The sequence below is a fragment of the Heptranchias perlo genome, chromosome 16, assembly GCF_035084215.1.
Source record: "Heptranchias perlo isolate sHepPer1 chromosome 16, sHepPer1.hap1, whole genome shotgun sequence".
In the NCBI taxonomy this organism is placed as follows: Eukaryota; Metazoa; Chordata; class Chondrichthyes; order Hexanchiformes; family Hexanchidae; genus Heptranchias; species Heptranchias perlo.
In genome coordinates, this window is record NC_090340.1 from 55543888 (window position 1) to 55563261 (window position 19374).

The window sequence follows — 19374 nt, forward strand, 5'->3', positions numbered from 1 at the left end:
CGGATGAGCAGCCTAAGAACACAGAGGCAATGGAGGATCCGACAGAGGTGATGGAGAAGCACAGCTGGGTGTCGTCAGCATACGTGTGGAGCCTGACTTCGAGTCATCGAATGATGTTGTGAGGAGCAGCATGTAGTTGAGAAATAGGAGGCGACCTTTTTTGTACGGATCTAAGCAGTCAAATTGTGCAGCCTCTTGACTTCAAAAGTATCTTAACTGCCTCCAGGCCTGTGTCAGGTCTGAAGAAATGGCAATGTAGTGCCCTTTGAGTTGTGGGGCAATACCTTCTATTATATCTTTCAGTCAAAACTATTCAAACTTATTCCATTTGTTGACTCCTGTTTCATTTGTGATTATATATGCCCTCTAACTCTATAGAAAAAAATTGGAAGATGGAGGCAATGATCTTGCTTGTGGATCATTGCATTTCCATATTTCTAGAACATATTGCAAATGTCTGTATAGCCACTGACACTGAGGATCTCTGCTGACCACTCATATCTACTTTTATTGACTCATGGGATGTCATGTTAGTCTGCATGCCATCTACCTACCACCAAGCTGGTGAAAAGAAAGAAAGAACTTGCATTTATATACCGATGTTCATGTTCTTAGGATGTCCCAAAGCACCTCACAGCTAATGAAGTACTTCTGAAGTGTGGTCATTGTTGCAATGTAGGTAAAGGCAGCAGTCAACGTGCACAAAATAAGGTCTCACAAACAATAAGATAAATGACCAGACAATCTCTTTTTTTTTTAGTAGCGATAATGGAGGGAAACATGCTGGTCTGGACACCCAGTGGACTCCCCTACTTTTCTTCGAATAGTGCCATTGGTCTCGATTTAATGCCTCATCTGAAAAACATAACCTACGATAGTGCAGCACTTCCTCATTACTCCACTGAAGTGTCAGCCCAGATTATGTGCTCAAGTCTCTGAGTGGGGCATGACCCACGATCTTCTCACTCAGAGGCAAGAGTGCTCCAACTGAGCCAAAGCTGATTTCTGAATCAGAACACCAAGTCGAAGTGCTATTTAACATGACTTGTTCTCATCCATTAATAATTGATGGCTGTCTAAATTACAACCATATTCAGAGCTCATACACAGTGATTGCTTACATTAATAATTGCCACTTCAGTATACATCTGTGATGTTGGTTCCAATGTAGTTGGGAGGTCTGGGCTGTTGGGCATTCCCAAAAGAGATGCACAGAATTCCTTTTGCTGAACTACATCCCCAACAAGTGCCATTGTTCCCAATCCCCAATTTATAGAATACCTCTTTTGTAGCTTAAATTTTTGTGTGCTTGTATTTTTTTATTTCAGCTGTTCTAAGAAACAAGATTGGGAACAGTTGCCAGCACTTTCCATCTAACTTTTATCTTATTTGGACTGTGACAGGGCCTTGCTTGGCAGTAGTCCTGTTTTATCTGGACAAGCCTCCGTTATTTTTCTTAGCCCTGCATGCTGTTCTCCCTCATAAGGAGTGAAATATGGAAACTGCTTCAAGTCTGAATTTTCAGATTGTGACTGATTATGCCCTTGGTCAAAAACTGTTCACAGAATATTTCTGTGCCCCTGAATTATTATTCTTAGTAAATCGATGGCTGGCAGCTTTAAAATGTGCTGTTTTCTGTTACTGTAACAAAAAATATGATTCAGTGTTGTATGTTCAGACTAAATTTCTAAACCAGTGTAATTGGACAAAATATGTATTCAGTGAGTGAGATACCATACAGAGAGGCTGCTACTTCTGCCAAATGCCATGCTGTCCTGGTTGTACATCTGTCATTGGTTGTTCTTCTATGTCCTTCCCGTAATGTTGCTTGCAATAGCAGCAAATAAACATTAAAAGTTTTGGAATACTCCCTATTTTGTTGAGAATAAGTTCCTTGGAACAATAAAGTATACCTAGAGACATTGAGAAAGGCTGCTTAGATCTGGATAATGTACTTTCTAATCCTAAAGGAGGGGGAGAGAAAGAGCTGCTTTGCCTTATCTTGTACCTCAGGCACCTTAATCCAACAGGACTGAGCAGCTAGGATTGATTAAGCATCTCAGTATGTCAAGTATTTACTAAATACTTATGTAGTTATGCTAAACCTTTATAAAATACTGGTTAGGTCTCAGCTCTGGTGTATTTTCTTCAAATTCTGGGCAGCACACTTTAGGAAGGATGTCAAGGCCTCAGAGAGGGTGCAGAAGAGATTTACTAGAATGGTGCCAGGAACGAGGGACTTCAGTTCTGCGGAGATACTGGAGAAGCTGGGGTTGTACTCCTTAGAACAGAGAAGGTTAAAGGGAGATTTGATAGAGGTGTTCAAAATCATGAGCGGTTTTGACAGAGTAAATAAGGAGAAACTGTTTCCAGTGGCAAAGGAGCCAAAGGAGACATGAGAAAACATTTTTTTACGCAGTGAGTTGTAATGATCTGGAATACATTACCTGAAAGGGTGGTGGAAGCAGATTCAATAGTAACTTTCAAAAGGTAATTGGATAAATACTTGAAGGAAAAAATGTACAGGGCTATGAGGAAAGAGCAGGGGAATGGGACTAATTGGATAGCTCTTTCAAAGAGCCGGCACAGTCACAGTGGGCCAAATGGCCCCTTTCTCTGCTATAACCTACTATGATACTATGAAATCAGGACACCATAGGAATGCACCAACATGTCCCCATTGGCAAATCCTGCCAGTGGAATGAAATGTAGAAAAGGGGGGAAAAAAACTTTTCTTGAAATATCTTGAGAGAGAATTTCAAGATGATAATAACTGGAATGCAATAGTTGAAAATGGGGATTCCCAAAGTGTGCCTTTCACCTTAGAAGGGTCTGCCACTAAATGGTATAATACTAGATTTGTGCTGTTGGAGGACTTCGGTGAAGTTGTAAACAAAACCAAACTGTTTAAATTTAATACATATTCCACAATGGTCTATACACAGAATTGTTCCATAGTTCCTAACGTTGGAATGGTGGATTTGCCACAGTTTAATTAGTCAGTGCAAAAAGGGTCAAAGATGTCCAAGTTAGATAACCTGTCAATATAAGAGACAGTGATGGATGGTACATTGGAACTTTGTATTATACTGCAGCAATTGTAGGATGAGGGTTTGCACCTATGATTCCTAACATGATGCATGTCTCTCATTAGCTATGTCTTCAGTGGGAGGTTCCAGGTGGAGGCCAGGTACATGATCACAGGGTGAGGTAAAGGAATATTGGAAGGTGAGTTTCCCGAGACTAGTCTTATTTCACACTCTGTGCCGTGTTATGGAGAAGCAGATACTTTGCTCATGGGAGATCTGAAGAACAGAAGGGGAGGAAAATGCAAAACAGGTTTTTAGAGTAGTTCACTGTTGATAATTTGCTCCTAGATACAACTGGCACATTTAATAAATATTGTTGTTGATCATATTTTTAATGAATGCTGAAGACATCTTTGAGTAGACCATTATTGTTTCTCCACTTCGCTTGAGTATAATATTGATCTCTTAAAAATTGGACATAGCTGTCAAAAACGACTACTCATTTCAGAATGCAAGATCCAGCAGTGTTCCTCGATGACTTTTAGTTCTACTAAAACCATTCCACTATCCATTGCTACCCACATCAAAACGATTGCTTTAAAATCTGTCAGGGTAATATTCATGTTGGTGCTGTAGTTTACATTTATTTTATAAAGATTCTCTGCTGTATTCTCCAAAGCATATTTTTAAATTAAATCAATAGCCCACCTTCATTTGTAGAAAATGGGGTGGAGGGGTTGCTGGAGGGGGATAAATAAATGAGGCAGACAGATTACCTATCTTTTTTATGGTCTTCCTTATTCTTGAAATTAAGATTGCTCACTTAAATTAGGGCTGTTGTTTAATGGTACAGGGTAAAAACGGACAGAGTGCCATACTAAGAGCTAAGACTCCAACCAACTCTTGAATTTTTATAATGGAGGCAGTCTGCACAGTCCATATTTACACAATGATCAAAAAGTTGAGGTTGAATGCTGAAAAGCAGAGAGAAAGTTGGATAGGAACTATGTGTGTGGCTGATGACCTTCAATTCTAGAACAAAGAAGAACTTACTCAAAGATAAGTAATCTAACTTTCCTTGACATTCTGTATTCACTAACTTTCTTTGTAACTTAGGCACTTTTAATTTTCAGTTATCTGGTCTCCAGTTCAATTCATTCTTGTGTTATTTCATGGATATTGAAGAAACAGATTATTTGATACAGAAGGTTTTACATGCAAGACTCTAGGCAATAAATCAGTACTAGTATCCTTATTGATTTGTATACATTATATAGAATGTATCCACTTCATCCACTAAATATTGGATTTTGAAATGGCCCATTTAGATTTGAGTTCACAAGGATCAGTTCCAAACTTCAGCATTTTCTGAGCAAACACACAGGGCCAAAGTAGTCAAACATTATCTGTTGACTTACACCAACAGCTTTGAGGCAATATCGACAGAGCTTGTTCTGAGTAGATCTCTAGAGTGATTCAAGTCCCTGTTGAGATGATGCCAAATCTGAATTCGCTTTATGAGGAGAGGCAAGTTTGTGACTCTGGAGTTAATGATTTCCAGAATGTTACAGTTATTCTTAAATAGTTCAAAAATTTAAAAAATACTTTTATTGTGTTGTCTTCCTAGATAGAATTATTAGGAACTCCAATTCATTCAAAACAAAGTGCTCTTCTAAAATTAGCCTCTTCTTCTCCTCAGGTTTCTTGCAATACACATTCTCCAATTAGCAGAAGAACTTCTCCCATACTCTTCCAATTGTCGTATTGAGATTAACCTGGGTTGACTGGTTTTCAGATGTTCACACCTGGCCTCTGCTTTCATGTCCACTATGCTGCCTCTGAAATCTTTTTTTGAAATTGTTCTCTACACTGTGATTGTGATTTTTAAACAAAAAAATGTTTTTACAATGTGTAGACAAGAACAGTAGGAAGGGTATTTAAAAAAAATGGAACGAGTATCAGTGTTATGCACGTTGTACTAACTCACAGCCTTTAATTTCCTATGTATACAATATAATTTGTCCGCGATACCAGAGTGGTTGTTCAATCCATTTTTAACCACTACTTTTTCTTAGATCCAACATGTGTCTGATTTGATGCTCAGTGATCTGCATGTTGGTTGAAGTAGTCATCTGCTCATGGTAAATTGGTGTATGTACAATTAGAAATTCCAGGTTATTAACACAAGTAAATAGAACCTGCACGATTTGTACAGTCATTCTTAAACATTGTCATGTTTGCTGATTGAATGTAGCAACATCCTTACAGTAGAAAATTTTCATAGCTAAGTGTGATCAATAGCAACTTCTATCTCCCTTTCTTTTCTTCTCTTGGGCCCTTCTCTCCTGTCTCCTCTCCTTCCTGTTACCCAGTCATGCTACATTTTAATTTCTCCCTTCCTGAGTATTTTGCCTCCCCTAATCCCTACATCAATTCATAGCTACTCCTCTGCCTTCCTACTCTCCTGCTGCCATCCCAGACTTGAATCCCCCTTGATTAAGCCCACAGGTATCTTCTGTGCCTTTTTTCCAAATTTTTTTTTTTCCAAATGCCATTCCCCAAATGGCCCATCACTATCTCCTTACAAGCAGCCTCATCTACCAACTGCCTCATCCTCCCCTCTCACTGACCTTCCCATCCAGCGCACCCGCTGTGGGCTAATCTCGCCAATCTTCCTCCCGTCCAACTATCTCTACCCATGACTGCCTCCAAAGGGATCTGCCAGTGAATCAACAATCACTGCCCCTCTCCGCATTTCCATCCAGAATGTTTGTCCACTGTGAACAAGGCCCATGCCATCCATGACATTATTGTGGTTGATTGCATTGATATCCTGGCTTTGACTGATAGTTGACTCACAGGTGACAATGCCTTGCTCCTTACTGAAGCATCTCCACTTGGCTCTACTTTCCACCATCTGCCCCTCCCAGACCTCTGTGGTGACAGTGTGGCCCTCATCACCAAGTCACAACTTGGTCTCTCATCCTATTCCACTGCTACCCTCCCTTCCTTCGAGCACCTCACCTTGATCCGCCCCCATCCCCCCCAAACCCCACCCTGAGTTTGTCACCGATATCCTCCTTCCTTCCCTCACCACGTTTCTGCACCGAGCCGCACCCCAACCTGGATTTTTCAATGTCCATCTCAGCTCCCCTTGTCCTCCTTAAACCTCTCTCTCCATATAAACTCTCCTACACGCATTCAAAGCCACCCCCTCGATATTGCTTCTCTACTCTACGTAGCTGTTGGTGGGACTTACAGTGCAAAAGAATTAGTCCCATTTACTCTTGCATTGTGTGCAAGTGCAGTGAAACATGAAAGCTCAGAAAACACCAGTGGGATAACATCAAATATTGCAGATATCCTCACATTAGTGTTTCCATTCTCTGGAAGTTGGGGTGGCAGTTGGAAGCCATTCAGATTTGCATTTGGACCTTGTTTAGACCAGTTGGATTCCAGTGCAAAACTGGTGCGTTGGACTCTGCTTCTTGGTTGGTTCATTGTGCTGGTCGTTACCACTGGGTTAATATTTTCAGCATGGATTACATGAAAGCTTATCATTATTGCTGTGTTCAGCAAAAGATAATAAAAATAGCTGATTTTAAAAAGAATTTGCATCTCTGTCATCAATCTGTGTTGTAGAAACAGAAATGTGTTAGTTTAGGTTTTTTGGCAAGTGTGTTTCACAATCAACATCTTTTAAAGAAAAATAGAAGTAAGTTAACAAAACAACTTTGATTTAACTTTCATATTTTAATTTTCTTTTTCCTCTGTCAACATCTTGAACATTTTTGTTCCAGCATTGAGTGCTGATGACTTAGTTGAAGGAACTGGCAGGGAGGAGTAGCTGAGCCTGACTCTGAGGGAGATAAATTAATGCACAGTTGAAATCACCCAATCCCTGAAGCACTTTGGGTTAATGACTGTCTCTGCAGATATTAATTTATCTCTTTCTGAGTCCTGGGCTCAATAACTGCTCCAAGACTTTTCTCCCGACGATGCCATCAGCCCCTACAATTTATATTTTTTTTGGAAGAAAACCAACAGGAAAACATTTTGGTTCATTTATTGTGTACTAAATGGAAGTTTGAAGTTATTTGGAATTTTTAAAAAAGGAGTGTCTCTTTCATTGCACAACTGTCACCTTGAAAGTGGTTGGCAATTTTTAAGTATTAGAACTATCAGCCCCTTGAATCTTCTCTGCCATTCAATTAGATCATGGGGGAGTCCAAAACTAGAGGCCATCAATAAATCCAATAGGAAATTCAGGAGAAACTTATTTACCTAAAGAGTGGTTAGAATGTGGAATGCGCTACCACAAGGGAGTAGTTAAGGCAAATAGCATAGATGCATTTAAGGGGAAGCTAGATAAGTACATGAGGGAGTAAGGAATAGAAGGGTATGCTGACAGGGTTAGATGAAGTAGGGAGAGAGGAGGCTCGTGTGGAGCATAAACGCTGGCACAGACCAATTGGGCCGAATGGCCTGTTTATGTGCTGTAGACTTAATGTAACTCGATGGCTGATCTGTATCTCAACTCCATTTACTCGTCTTTGCTCTGCACCCCTTGATATCCTTATCGAACAAAAAATCTATCAATTTCAGTCTTGAAAATTGCAATTATTTCAGCATCCACAGCCTTTTGGGTTCACTCCAAAATGGCTTGGCTCTATTTTTAAGGTTATACCCTCTTGTTCTGGATTCCACCACCAGAGGAAATACATCGAGTTACATCTGCCCTTTTGAAAACTATTATTTTAAACACCTCGATTAGATTATTCCGTAACCTCCTAAATTCAAGGGAATACTGACCAAGTTTATACAACCTGCCTTCATACTTTAACCCTTTAAACCCTGGTATCATTTGGTGAATCTGCACTGTACTCTTTCCATGGCCAATATATCTTTCCTGAGGTTTGGTGCCCAAAATGGAATGCAGTACTCCAAGGCTATGTACAAGTGAAGCATCGCATCCTCACTTCTGAATTATGACCCCCCCCCCTTGAGATAAAGCCCAAAAATCCATTAGCCTTTATGATTAGTTTTTGTACCTATGCACTAGATTTTGGTGATTTGTATACATGGACGCCTAAATCCAAAGTGGATGACCTCCGACATTGAACTCCATTTGCCATAGTTTTGCCCACTCAATCTGTCTATGTCCCTTTGCAACTTCCTGCTCTGATCTACACAACTTTCTGTTCTTTCTAACTCCGTGTCATTGGCAAACTTGGATATACAACTCTCTCTTCCTCCATTTACATCAGTAATATAGATGGTGAAAAAACTGAAGCTCCTGGGGAACATGACTTGTCTCATCTCGCCAATCAGAGAACATTCCCTTTATCCCTACTCGGATACTTGTCCAAGTGCTCAGTCACTCTAGACCCAATTTTAACCCTGTCTGCCAGGCTCTTGGACTAATGATGAATCTATAATCAATCTTGCAAAAGCCAGAATCAGTTGTAAAAGACAATGTCACAGCTGGTTTTTAAAAAAAATTGCCCGTTTCCCCCTCTCTGTGCCTCTATCGCAGCAAAAAGGTGCATGGACATTGCAACTTCCGCCGCATCAACTTTTAAGTATATGTCTTCACTGCAGGATCAACTGTGGTACAAATGCATTCAGAAAATTGCCCCGTGGCGTTGTAAATGTTTCGAAAATTGCTCCCCAAAATTGCCACTTCCGTAAAATGGACTCAGGAGAGGTTTGCTGAAATGTTGCTTAACAGATGAGTGAAATTAGCAAAAGGAGGAAAGAAAGAGGCGTGAATGAATAGCAGTCAGGTACGTGTGTGTGGAGGTCAAAGAATCCATTTAATGATTACCTTGGAAACCACAGGAATTTTTATCATGACCCGCTGAGGATTTAATTTTGGTTGAATTTTGCGTCTATTGAAACTCAGAAAAACAAGTTTGACATGAAGTGAATCTCTGTTGTGATCTTAAAAAGAGTGGAAGTGCACATACGGCAATATGAAGTGGTTTAACATTTTAGAATTTTATGATTTTGCAAATAGATTATGAAGTAAAGATGAAATTAAGCAGGCTTCTCATACGTAACCCTGTTGTAATGAAGAGAGCTGAACATTTTCATTAATCCTTTTTAATCACTGTACAGTCCATTGTCTAAATCTGTTTATCTTTTGCTGCAGTCGGACTGACAATGGCACAGACTTCTGCAGAATTTGGATTGTTCAGCATAATATTAATAACAATAAAAATCTGAAATTGAAGTCCTACATTTATGTCTGCAAATTAAATGCTTCATTTTGTTCTAGTTGTAAAATTACCATCATGGAAAATATAGTACTGTTCTTATCAAATGTTCATAAATTTTTAAAGGACCCCTGGGTTGTTAGGATTTCTCAGAGATCCACATTTTGCTATTTCTTGTAACTACTTTGTAGGACATTACATTAAAGCAATAATTTTATCTTCAAAAGTGAATAAAATCAGATAAAATACTTTTTTTTTGCTATGTTGTGCTTGGCTTAGTTTAGTCTGAGGTTGTTAAAAATGGTGAGGATGGGTAAATTTATACCACAACTGGGGATTTAAAAAGAGAAATTGTGGAATAAATTTGTTCCATGAATACTGAATAACAGTCGTATTCATAATGACTGGAACTATATTGTGGGTTGCTTCTTCTCTCCTCTCCCACCCCCTCACTCAATCCCAGTTGTTTACTCAGAAACCTCGAGCTGCATGACAACCGGAGTGTGCGAACTTCTGCACCTTTAACCATTGCTGTCGTTGATTGTACTCTGCACTATGCTTGAACTCCAAATGAACCTCAGAGCCCACCAAATGCCACAGACTGATTCCTCTTTGTGATCTTGGACTAAATGCCTATGCCCTCTGCAGGAGAAATTCAACACTACTGAAAGCTGCAATGCATTTTAAACATATTTAAAAACACCATAAGCACAAACACTTCAATATTTTAGATATTGGAAATGGTTGTGCCTTAAATAGTGCCCGATTATTTTATTCATCCCTGTTAGTCTTGCAGCTTAAAAAAATTAACAGGGAAAGAAAGCAAATGCTTGGCTACTTTTAAACATCAAAATTGGCACAGTTCACCCAAAATACCAGTTAAATATTGAAAGGGTTGTTTGGAATAACACTTAAGTTTCCTCAGAGTAAAATGTGACTAATACATCCTCAGAAGAAAGAGAAGAAATCTAAAGTGTGTCGACTTGTATACAGTTTAACAAAATGTTAGTTACATTTTTTTTCTACCATCATCCATGTGCAGTGCAGTGACATCTTGATTGATAGCCTCAATTATGACCTGCTGAGAAGTAAAGTGTTCGCTTGAAATATAATTCAGCATGGTTTACATGTTAAGATCTCAAAAAAGTCACAATGTTTATGCCTTTTTTTGGAAAGGGATAGTAACAAAAACTTTGTGTCTTGTAAACTTTCACGGTTTTCTTCTGATATGGGTCCTTTTCAGAATGAATGTTGTGAACTTGAAAATGATTTGAACGCTGAGAGTTACACAGAATTGCATAGAAATGACAACACAAAGAGGCCATTCAGCCCACTGTCTGTGTTGGTGTGTATCCTCCACATGAGCAGTAGTCCTAATCCCATGTGCCTGCTTTGCTCCCATATCCCTATACATGGTCTCTGTTTCAATCCACAGCCTCACAACTCCCTGTTGTTTTAAAAAAAAATGTTTCTCCTGCTCTCCGTCCTAAAGATTTAGAGCACTTGTGTCTTGTTCTTTCCACAGGCCTCTTCACATGTTGATCTGCAATGCCGGTGTGTTTGGTCCTCCATGGCAGTTGACGGTAGATGGCCTTGAGACCACTTTTCAAGTCAACCACTTGGGTCATTTCTACCTGGTTCAGCTGCTTCAAGATGTTCTACGCCGTTCAATACCTTCAAGAGTGATTATCGTCTCCTCTGAGTCGCACAGGTTCGTGGTCACCAGTTCAAGTTTTGCAGCACTACACTTCTTTTCATATTTTATTTCCAATTTAACTTCAATTCTGAGAGATTTTGGAATTATTTAAGGGTGCTTTTATACCGGAGCAAGCGAACTGAGGTGAATTGCTTCCTAGTTTGCTTCTGGTTTGGAGAGCCAAATTGTATTGGCACTGCCAAAACCGGTTCATACTTCCTGGTTTTTCAAATTGTTCTGATGTCTGTTGATATTGCATCATTTATGTATATGTGTTGATGTCACAACACTTGGAGCCAATGTGCACATAACAATTTGTAACATTTATCAGCAATGAAAAATATTTCATCCATCACTCTTGGGAGGGACAGCCAATATTTCTCATTAAATTCACTTGCTGCAAAGCTGCAGGAGACTCTTTTGCTCTGCTGAGGACTCTGAACCCAAATTGTAGGAAACCACGTTTACACTTTAGTTTGGGATCTGTAGTTCGGGTGTGAAACTCCCAGCCCCTGTGGGTTTCTCTTCATCAGCTCCAGTACGATCTGCTCTGATATTGCTAGCAACAGTCTCTGTTCACACACCAACTCCATTATCTCAGCAAAGTGTTAGAAACCGCCTCCTTGTGACGCTACGGTTGGTGTGTAAGTGCACTCTGAATATTATGTACTTGTATTATTAAACAGTTATCCCTAAAGAGCTACCTTAAAAATGAATCTCTTTGTTGATTAAAGTAAAATCTCCCAGTGTACATAAAGGTTTAATGAAAACTGAAGATTGGTGCTCAATATTATACCTGCATGTGTGTTATGAGGAAGAGAAAGTTTAATGAAAAATACCTGCTTCACAAATTCAAATTGTAAAAAGCTATTGTTTTACTGACTTGATCATCTTTTTGTGTGTTTCAAAAGAAAGTTTTGATTTCCAGACAAAATACGCACAATGGATAATATTAGAAGAACTTGCTTGGATAAGTTGCTGAGTCTGCTGGTGTTAGTCAGCTAGTGTCAGCTCTTTCGGTTGTTGGGCTTACTAACTTTTCAGTCTGTTTCCCCAATATTGTCGCCTTATAAAAATGGTAATCAAGAATGCACAGAAAAAAAATCAATTATCACACTACTTCTTCATGTTTTTTTTTAAATAAAGATCCTGTGGACTTGTTTGAATTAAATTGCAGTATAGAAGAATGTCAAACTTCAAATTTTCCAATTCCACATGGCTTGGTTTATTGAAAGTATTAGTGTGCCAAAGGATTTGGCCTGTATTTTATAATTCTCATTCTTAAATTTGTTAGTTAAACCCTGCTGTGCAATACATCTGAGACGAAGCCAACAACATCTTCAGCCAGTAAACTGCTTTCTCCTTCAACCTTGTAATCCCAAGGCACCTTCTAGCTGGTGGATCAGAAATAATGATTGGTTACCGTGTACTACTTACTCAGTTTTACACCTTATGATCCTGCCTCAGTCACAACCAAGAAGTCCTCGCTGCTACATTAGGCATCCTGTTAATGGGTGACCTCCTATTTCTACCCATCAATCCTAGTATCCCTGGGTCACAGCACACTTGACTGTACACTGTACCCACATCTCTAGGTAGACATTATAATTGCCAGCCATTCTTCTAGTGCATTCTCTCCAGCTCTGTGTGCTTATTGATCTTACTTCTAGTTGGCAAGATCAGTTGTTTCTTCTTGAGCTTCTGTGAACTCCACCATGATGACCTGTGTAGTTTCATTCGACCACTATGTTTGTGCCTGGTCTGAGTTGTAGTAACTGTATCCTCACAGGGGGAAAAAAAAATCCTATGAATCCACTCTTATCTTCCGGTCTTGAGCTGTTGACAAAATATCTTTATGGCACTGATGTAAGTGGAATTTGTTAAGAAGAGATACTTTAGAGCTGCCAACCTTTACCTAGTCCAAAACTGGACATGAGTAGGGGTTTAGGCTCCTAGGTAGGAATTTAGGAATTACTCAATAATTCAAGTTTATTTTGTACTCTTTCTCTCTTCAAATCTCCCAGTGAATATAAAGGTTTAAGGAAAACTGGAAATTAGTGCACAGTATTGGTCCTCTTAATTTGACGTTGGGTAATTTGAATTATCTGTTAATTCAAATTGAAATTCTGCAAAAATGCACCCTGTGCTATTTTATTTTATTTGCTTACTTTGAATTACTCGATAATACAATTTTTTTTTGATCAAAAAAATGACTTTGATTGATAGGTAAGTCTGTGCACATTACTCTTGATTCCTTGCTTTTTTTTGCAATGGATTGTGCTTATTTTAAAAATTGAAGTTCTGGTTCTTTAATCATAGAATCATAGAATGGTTACAGCATGGAAGGAGGCCATTCAGCCCATCGAGTCCACGCCGGCTCTATGCAAAGCAATCTAGTTAGTCTCACCTCCCCATCCTTTCGCCGTAGCCCTGCAAATTTTTTTCTTTCAAGTACTTATCCACTTCCCTTTTGAAGGCCATGACTGAATCTGCCTCCACCACCCGCTTAGGCAGTGCATTCCAGATCCTAACCACTCGCTGCGTAAAAAAGTTTTTCCTCATGTCACCTTTGGTTCTTTTGCCAGTCACCTTAAATCTATGTCCTTTGGTCCTTGACCCTTCCGCCAATGGGAACAGTTTCTCTCTACCGACTCTGCCTAGACCCTTCATGATTTTGAATATCTCTAGCAAATCTCCTTGCAACTGTCTCTGTTCTAAGGAGAACAACCCCAGCTTCTCCAGTCTATCCACATAACGAAAGTCCCTCATCCCTGCAGTCATTCCAGTAAATCTCTTCTGCACCCTTTCTAAGGCCTTCACATCTTTCCTAAAGTGCAGTGCCCAGAACTGGACACAATACTCCAGTTGTGGCCGAACCAGTGTTTAATAAAGATTCATCATGACTTCCATACTTTTGTACTCTATGCCTCTATTTATAAAACCCAGGATCCCGTATGCTTTTTTAACCACTTTCTCAACCTGCCCTGCCACGATCAATGAGTTGTGCACATATACCCCCAGATCTGTCTCTTCCTGTACCCCTTTTAGAGTTGTGCCCTCTAGTTATATTACCTCCCCTTGTTCTTCCTACCAAAATGTATCAGTTCGCATGTTTCTACGTTACATTTCATCTGCCAAGTGTCCACCCATGCCACCAGCCTGTCTATATCCTCTTGAAGTCTATCACTATCCTCCTCACTGTTTACTACCCTTCCAAGTTTTGAGTCGTCGGCAAATTTTGAAATTGTGCCCTGTACACCCAAATCCAAGTCATTGATATATATCGAGAAAAGCAGTGGTCCCAGCACTGACCCCTTGGGAACACCACTGTAAGCCTCCCTCCAGTCCGAAAAACAACCGTTCACCACCAACTTAACTGGTCCAGCCACATAAATATTGTGGCTACAAGAGCACGTCAGAGGCTGGGTATTCTGTGGCGAGTGACTCACCTCCTGACTCCCCAAAGCCTTTCCACCATTTACAAGGCACAAGTCAGGAGTGTGATGGAATACTTTCCACTTGCCAGGATGAGTGCAGCTCAACAACACTCAAGAAGCTCGACACCATCCAGGACAAAGCAGCCGGCTTGATTGGCCCCCGTATCCACCATTCTAAACATTCGCTCCTTTCACCACCGACGCACTGTGGCTGCAGTGTGTACCATCCACAGGATGCACTGCAGCAACTCGCCAAGGTTCCTTCGACAGCACCTCCCAAACCCACAACCTCTATCACCTAGAAGGACAAGGGCAGCAGGCACATGGGAACAACACCACCTGCATGTTCCCTTCCAAGTCACACAGCATCCCGACTTGGAAATATATCACCGTAGCTTCATCGTCGCTGGGTCAAAATCCTGGAACTCCCTACCTAACAGCACTGTGGGAGAACCTTCACCACACGGACTGCAGCGGTTCAAGAAGGCGGCTCACCACCACCTTCTCAAGGGCATTTAGGGATGGGCAATAAATGCTGGCCTTGCCAGTGACGCCCACATCCCATGAACGAATTTTAAAAAAACTCTGTTTCCTGTTCCTTAGCCAATTCTGTATCCGTGTTGCTACTGCCCCCTTTATTCCATGGGCTGCAATCTTGATGATAAGCCTACCTTGTGGCACTTTATCAAATGCCTTTTGAAAATCCATATACACCACATCAACTGCATTGCCCTCATCTACCCTCTCTGTTACCTCATCAAAAAACCCAGGTTAGTTAAACATGATTTGCCTTTAACAAATCCATGCTGACTTTCTCTAATCAATCCGCCCTCGTCCAAGTGACTGTGTTAATTATGTCCCGGATTATCGTTTCTAAAAGTTTCCCCACCACTGAGGTTAAACTGACTGGCCTATAGTTGCTGGGTTTATCCTTATAACCTTTTTTGAACAAGGGTGTAACATTTGCAATTCTCCAGTCTTCTGGCACCACCCCCATACCTATGGATGTTTGGAAGATAATGGCCAGTACCTCTGCAATTTCCACCCTTACTTCCCTCAGCAGCCTAGGATGTATCCCATCTGGACTGGGTGACTTATCTACTTTAACTACAGCTAGCCTTTCAAGTACTTTTTCTTCATCAATTTTTAGCTCATCCAGTTTCTCAACTATATCTTCCTTTACTGAGACGGTGGTAGCATCTTCTTCCTTGGTAAAGATAGATGCAAAGTACTCATTTAGTACCTCAGCCATCCCCTCTGCCTCCATCAGTAGATCTCCTTTATGGTCCCTAATCAGCCCCACCCCTCCTCTTACGACACGTTTACAGTTTACGTGCCTGTAGAAGACTTTTGGATTCCCTTTTATATTGGCCACCAATCTATTTTCATACTCTCTCTCTGCCCCTCTTAATACCTTTTTCACTTCCCCTCTGAACGTTCTATATTCTGCCTGGTTCTCACTTGTGTTATCGACCTGACATGTGTCATACGCTCCTTTTTTCCGTTTCATCTTACTCACTATCTCCTTTGTCATCCAGGGAGCTCTGTCTTTACTTGCCCTACCTTTCTGCCTCATGGGAATGTGCCTAGACTGTACCTGAACCATCTCCTCCTTAAAGGCCGCCCACTGTTCAATTGCAGTTTTGCTTGCCAATCTTTTGTTCCAATTTACCTGGGCCAGATCTGTTCTCATTCCATTAAAATTGGCCTTCTTCCAATTGAGTATTTTTACTTTAGAGTGGTCCGTGTCCTTTTCCATTGCTACTCTAAACTTTATGATACAATGATTGCTGCCCCCTAAATGCTCTCCCACTGACACTTGCTTCACTTGGCCCACCTCATTCCCTAGAACCAGTCCAGCAATGGCTCCTTCCTCATTGGGCCGGAAACGTACTGGTTAAGATAGTTATCCTGGACACATTTCAAAAATTCCTCCCCCTCTGTGCCCCTTATTATTATTGTTATCCCAGTCTATTAGGATAGTTGAAGTCCCCTGTTATCACTACTCTATAGCTTTTGCACCTCTCTGTAATTTCCCTGCAAATTTGCTCCTCTATCTCCTTCCCACCAATTGGTGGTCTATAGAATACACCCAGTAATTTAAAGGCATCTCTTTTATTTCTTAACTCCAACCAAATAGAGTCTGTCCTTGACCCCTCCAGGCCATCCTCTCTCTCCAGTACTGCAATAGTTCTTAATCAATACCGCCACCCCCTTTCTTTCCCCTTCCCTATCTTTCCTGAACATGTTGTATCCAGGAATATTTAGTACCCAATCCTGCCCTTTTTTGAGCCAGCTCTCTGTTATCGCCATGACATCGTATTCCCATGTCGCTATTTGTGCTTGCAGCTCACCAACCTTGTTTAGCACGCTTCGTGCGTTTACACACATGCACTGCAAACCAGTCTTAGACTTTCTTTTACTCTCTCTTAGTCTGATCCCACCTGATACTGTACTATTACTTGCTTTAGTGCTATTTGTCTCCCCCGATCCTTTGTGCCCCTTGTTTCTCCTTTCCATTGCTATATCTTGGTGCCCATCCCCTGCCAAATTAGTTTAAACCCTCCCCCATAGCACTAGCGAACCTCCCTGCGAGGACATTGGTCCCAGCTCTGTTGAGGTGCAACCTGTCTGGCCTGTACAGGTGCCACCTTCCCCAGAACTGGTCCCAATGCCTCAGGAATCTTAAAGCCCTCCCTCCTGCACCATCTCTCCAGCCACGCATTCGTCTGCTGTATCCTCCTATTTCAATGCTCACTTCCACGTGGCACCGGGAGTAATCTGGAGATTACTACCTTTGAGGTCCTGCTCCTTAAAATCTGCCTGCAGGACCTCATCCCTCTTTCTACCTGTGTCGTTGGTGCCAATATGGACCATGACCTCTGGCTTATTCACCCTCTTTCCCCCCCCCCCCCCCCCAGAATGTTCTGCAGCTGCTTGGTGACATCCTTGACCCTGGCACCAGGCGACAACAAACCATCCTGGAATCACGTCTGCGGCCGCAGAAAAGCCTGCCTGCTCCCCTAACTTTAGCGTCCCCTATCATTATTGCATACTACAATAGGTTGTAATTTATAATCCAGATTGTGATATATGGACTGTTCAGACTTTCATTGCACCTCACGCAGAACAAAATATACACTATATGTTGTGGAGTTTGTTACCATTATTCATCATGCTTCATTTTGATCAAATAATGACCAGAATGTAATTAGCTGCTATTTATTTCATACTGTACTGAGGATAGTGCTATGACAATATGGAGGTGATTTTCGCTTTCACCGCCTAAGTGGTAATCTGGCAGAGTGGATCAACCTTCCCGACTCTCATCCCATTGAAATCAATGGTGTGAAAGTGAAAATTATCCCCGATGTCTTTCCCATAGTTCACAGCAACACAGAAAGCATTTAGGATCTAAGGTGGAAGGAAGTTACTGCTTATCTATTTAAAAATTAGGTCAGTTTGAGTGTTTTAATTTTCAAGTTGCTCTGTATAAATTATTTACTTTCATAAAATTGTGTAAGGGAAAATTTCTTCTGAGCAAATGTTATGGTGTTGGTACATTGCATGTGACCGTGGCAGTTTTCAGCAGAAAATTTACATTCTAAATAAACAAATGGTTGGAGCAGCACAACATCTACAGTCATGGGAAAGAGAGAAGCACAAGATTCTGGGCAGGTGGCAAGTGAAATGTGAATCAGGCAGAACTGAGTCAGTTAGAATTGTTAAGGACTGGAACGTTGTTCCAACCCACTTCAAATGCTGCTAGTGGATTGGTCAACCACCTACTTGACCAATATTAGTCTAGTCTCTCATTTTGTCTGGTCCTATAATTTTTCAAGTTGAAATTGTTTTCATTGTGTCATCTCTAGTGAAATTAACTGTGACATTCTACAGGTTAACAATATGTTGTCTGGATTATTTCTATCCTAAATAATGCTTACTTTCCTTCTTTTGTATCAATTTGATAAAATTGTTATGTACAAGTGAGATGAGTTTTGTTCTAAAGGGCGTCAACAACCATAAATAAAGCATTCAAGTCAAGATCTTTTCCATACCACCTTCCATTTTACCCAATGATCTGTTTTAACCAAAAAGACTTTTTTTTAATAAATTGGGACCACCTGTTCTTCCTAAAGTTTTCAGCATGAGGGAAATTGGAGCTTGCAAGAGTTGTAGAAGCTTACATTGGTGAAACTTGGCAGAAATACAACTGTGGTTGTCCATTAATTCATTCTTCTGGTGCTTTGGCACTTATACTGTATACTGGCCATGATATTGGCTTGAAGCTATGCTGGTAATGCAAGGAGTCACTTTTCTTGGTTTTATGTCTGACAGATTCTAAGGGAGCATTTCAGAAATTCTTACCGCTCTGACAAAGTATTTTGTTTGTATGGGATTGGTTGTTCTTTTTCTCCTTATTTTAGGCATTGTACATCACAATGCCCCTGTGTGCCCCTGAAAATTGTACAGAGGATCCTAATGACATTATACAACCCTGATTTGCATAATCAGTTTACTGTCTGAAACAGGTTGCTGAATGGAAGGCACCTTTAAAAATGGTGGCCATTGGCATTAACGAGATAGTAAATCCACTGACTTCATTTTGAGGCCGTTACCACCCCGTTAACGCAAATTTGACTGGGTGAAAATCAGCCCCAACTTGTCCACAGTGAAAGACATCTGTCACACATGAGCTTAATCCACCAGTGAGTTGAGAGCCCCCTACTTATTTCATCCAAGGTCCTAACTTCTGCACACATCTTTGCATCATCAGCAAACTTGTGGTCTGCTCTCTCAACTGCCCTCATCCAAGTCGTTAATAAAGATGGTGAGGAGCAGCTGACCTAATACAGATAACTTAAATTCAACTAAAGAGCCAACAGTTTCCTGGTTCTGACTTGCTGCCCTTTTTACACGTAGGCATCACATGGGCCTCAGCAATTCAGATTTTAGTGATCTGTTAAATAAATTAGTCAGTGGCGCATATAATA

At 40.6% G+C, this 19374-nt stretch overlaps 1 protein-coding gene across 4 annotated transcripts in view; it reads left to right on the forward strand.

Annotated features, from left to right (window-relative positions):
* Positions 1–19374, forward strand: part of wwox (WW domain containing oxidoreductase) — a 734210-nt gene that overhangs the window by 243941 nt on the left and 470895 nt on the right. For 3 of the 4 annotated variants that reach the window (XM_067998151.1, XM_067998152.1, XM_067998150.1), the window contains exon 7: positions 10773–10958. The exons of the other annotated variant lie outside the window; for it this stretch is intronic. In XM_067998151.1, the coding sequence (XP_067854252.1) occupies positions 10773–10958 (186 nt within the window). The remainder of the gene's footprint in view (positions 1–10772; positions 10959–19374) is intronic. 4 annotated transcript variants of the gene reach the window in all.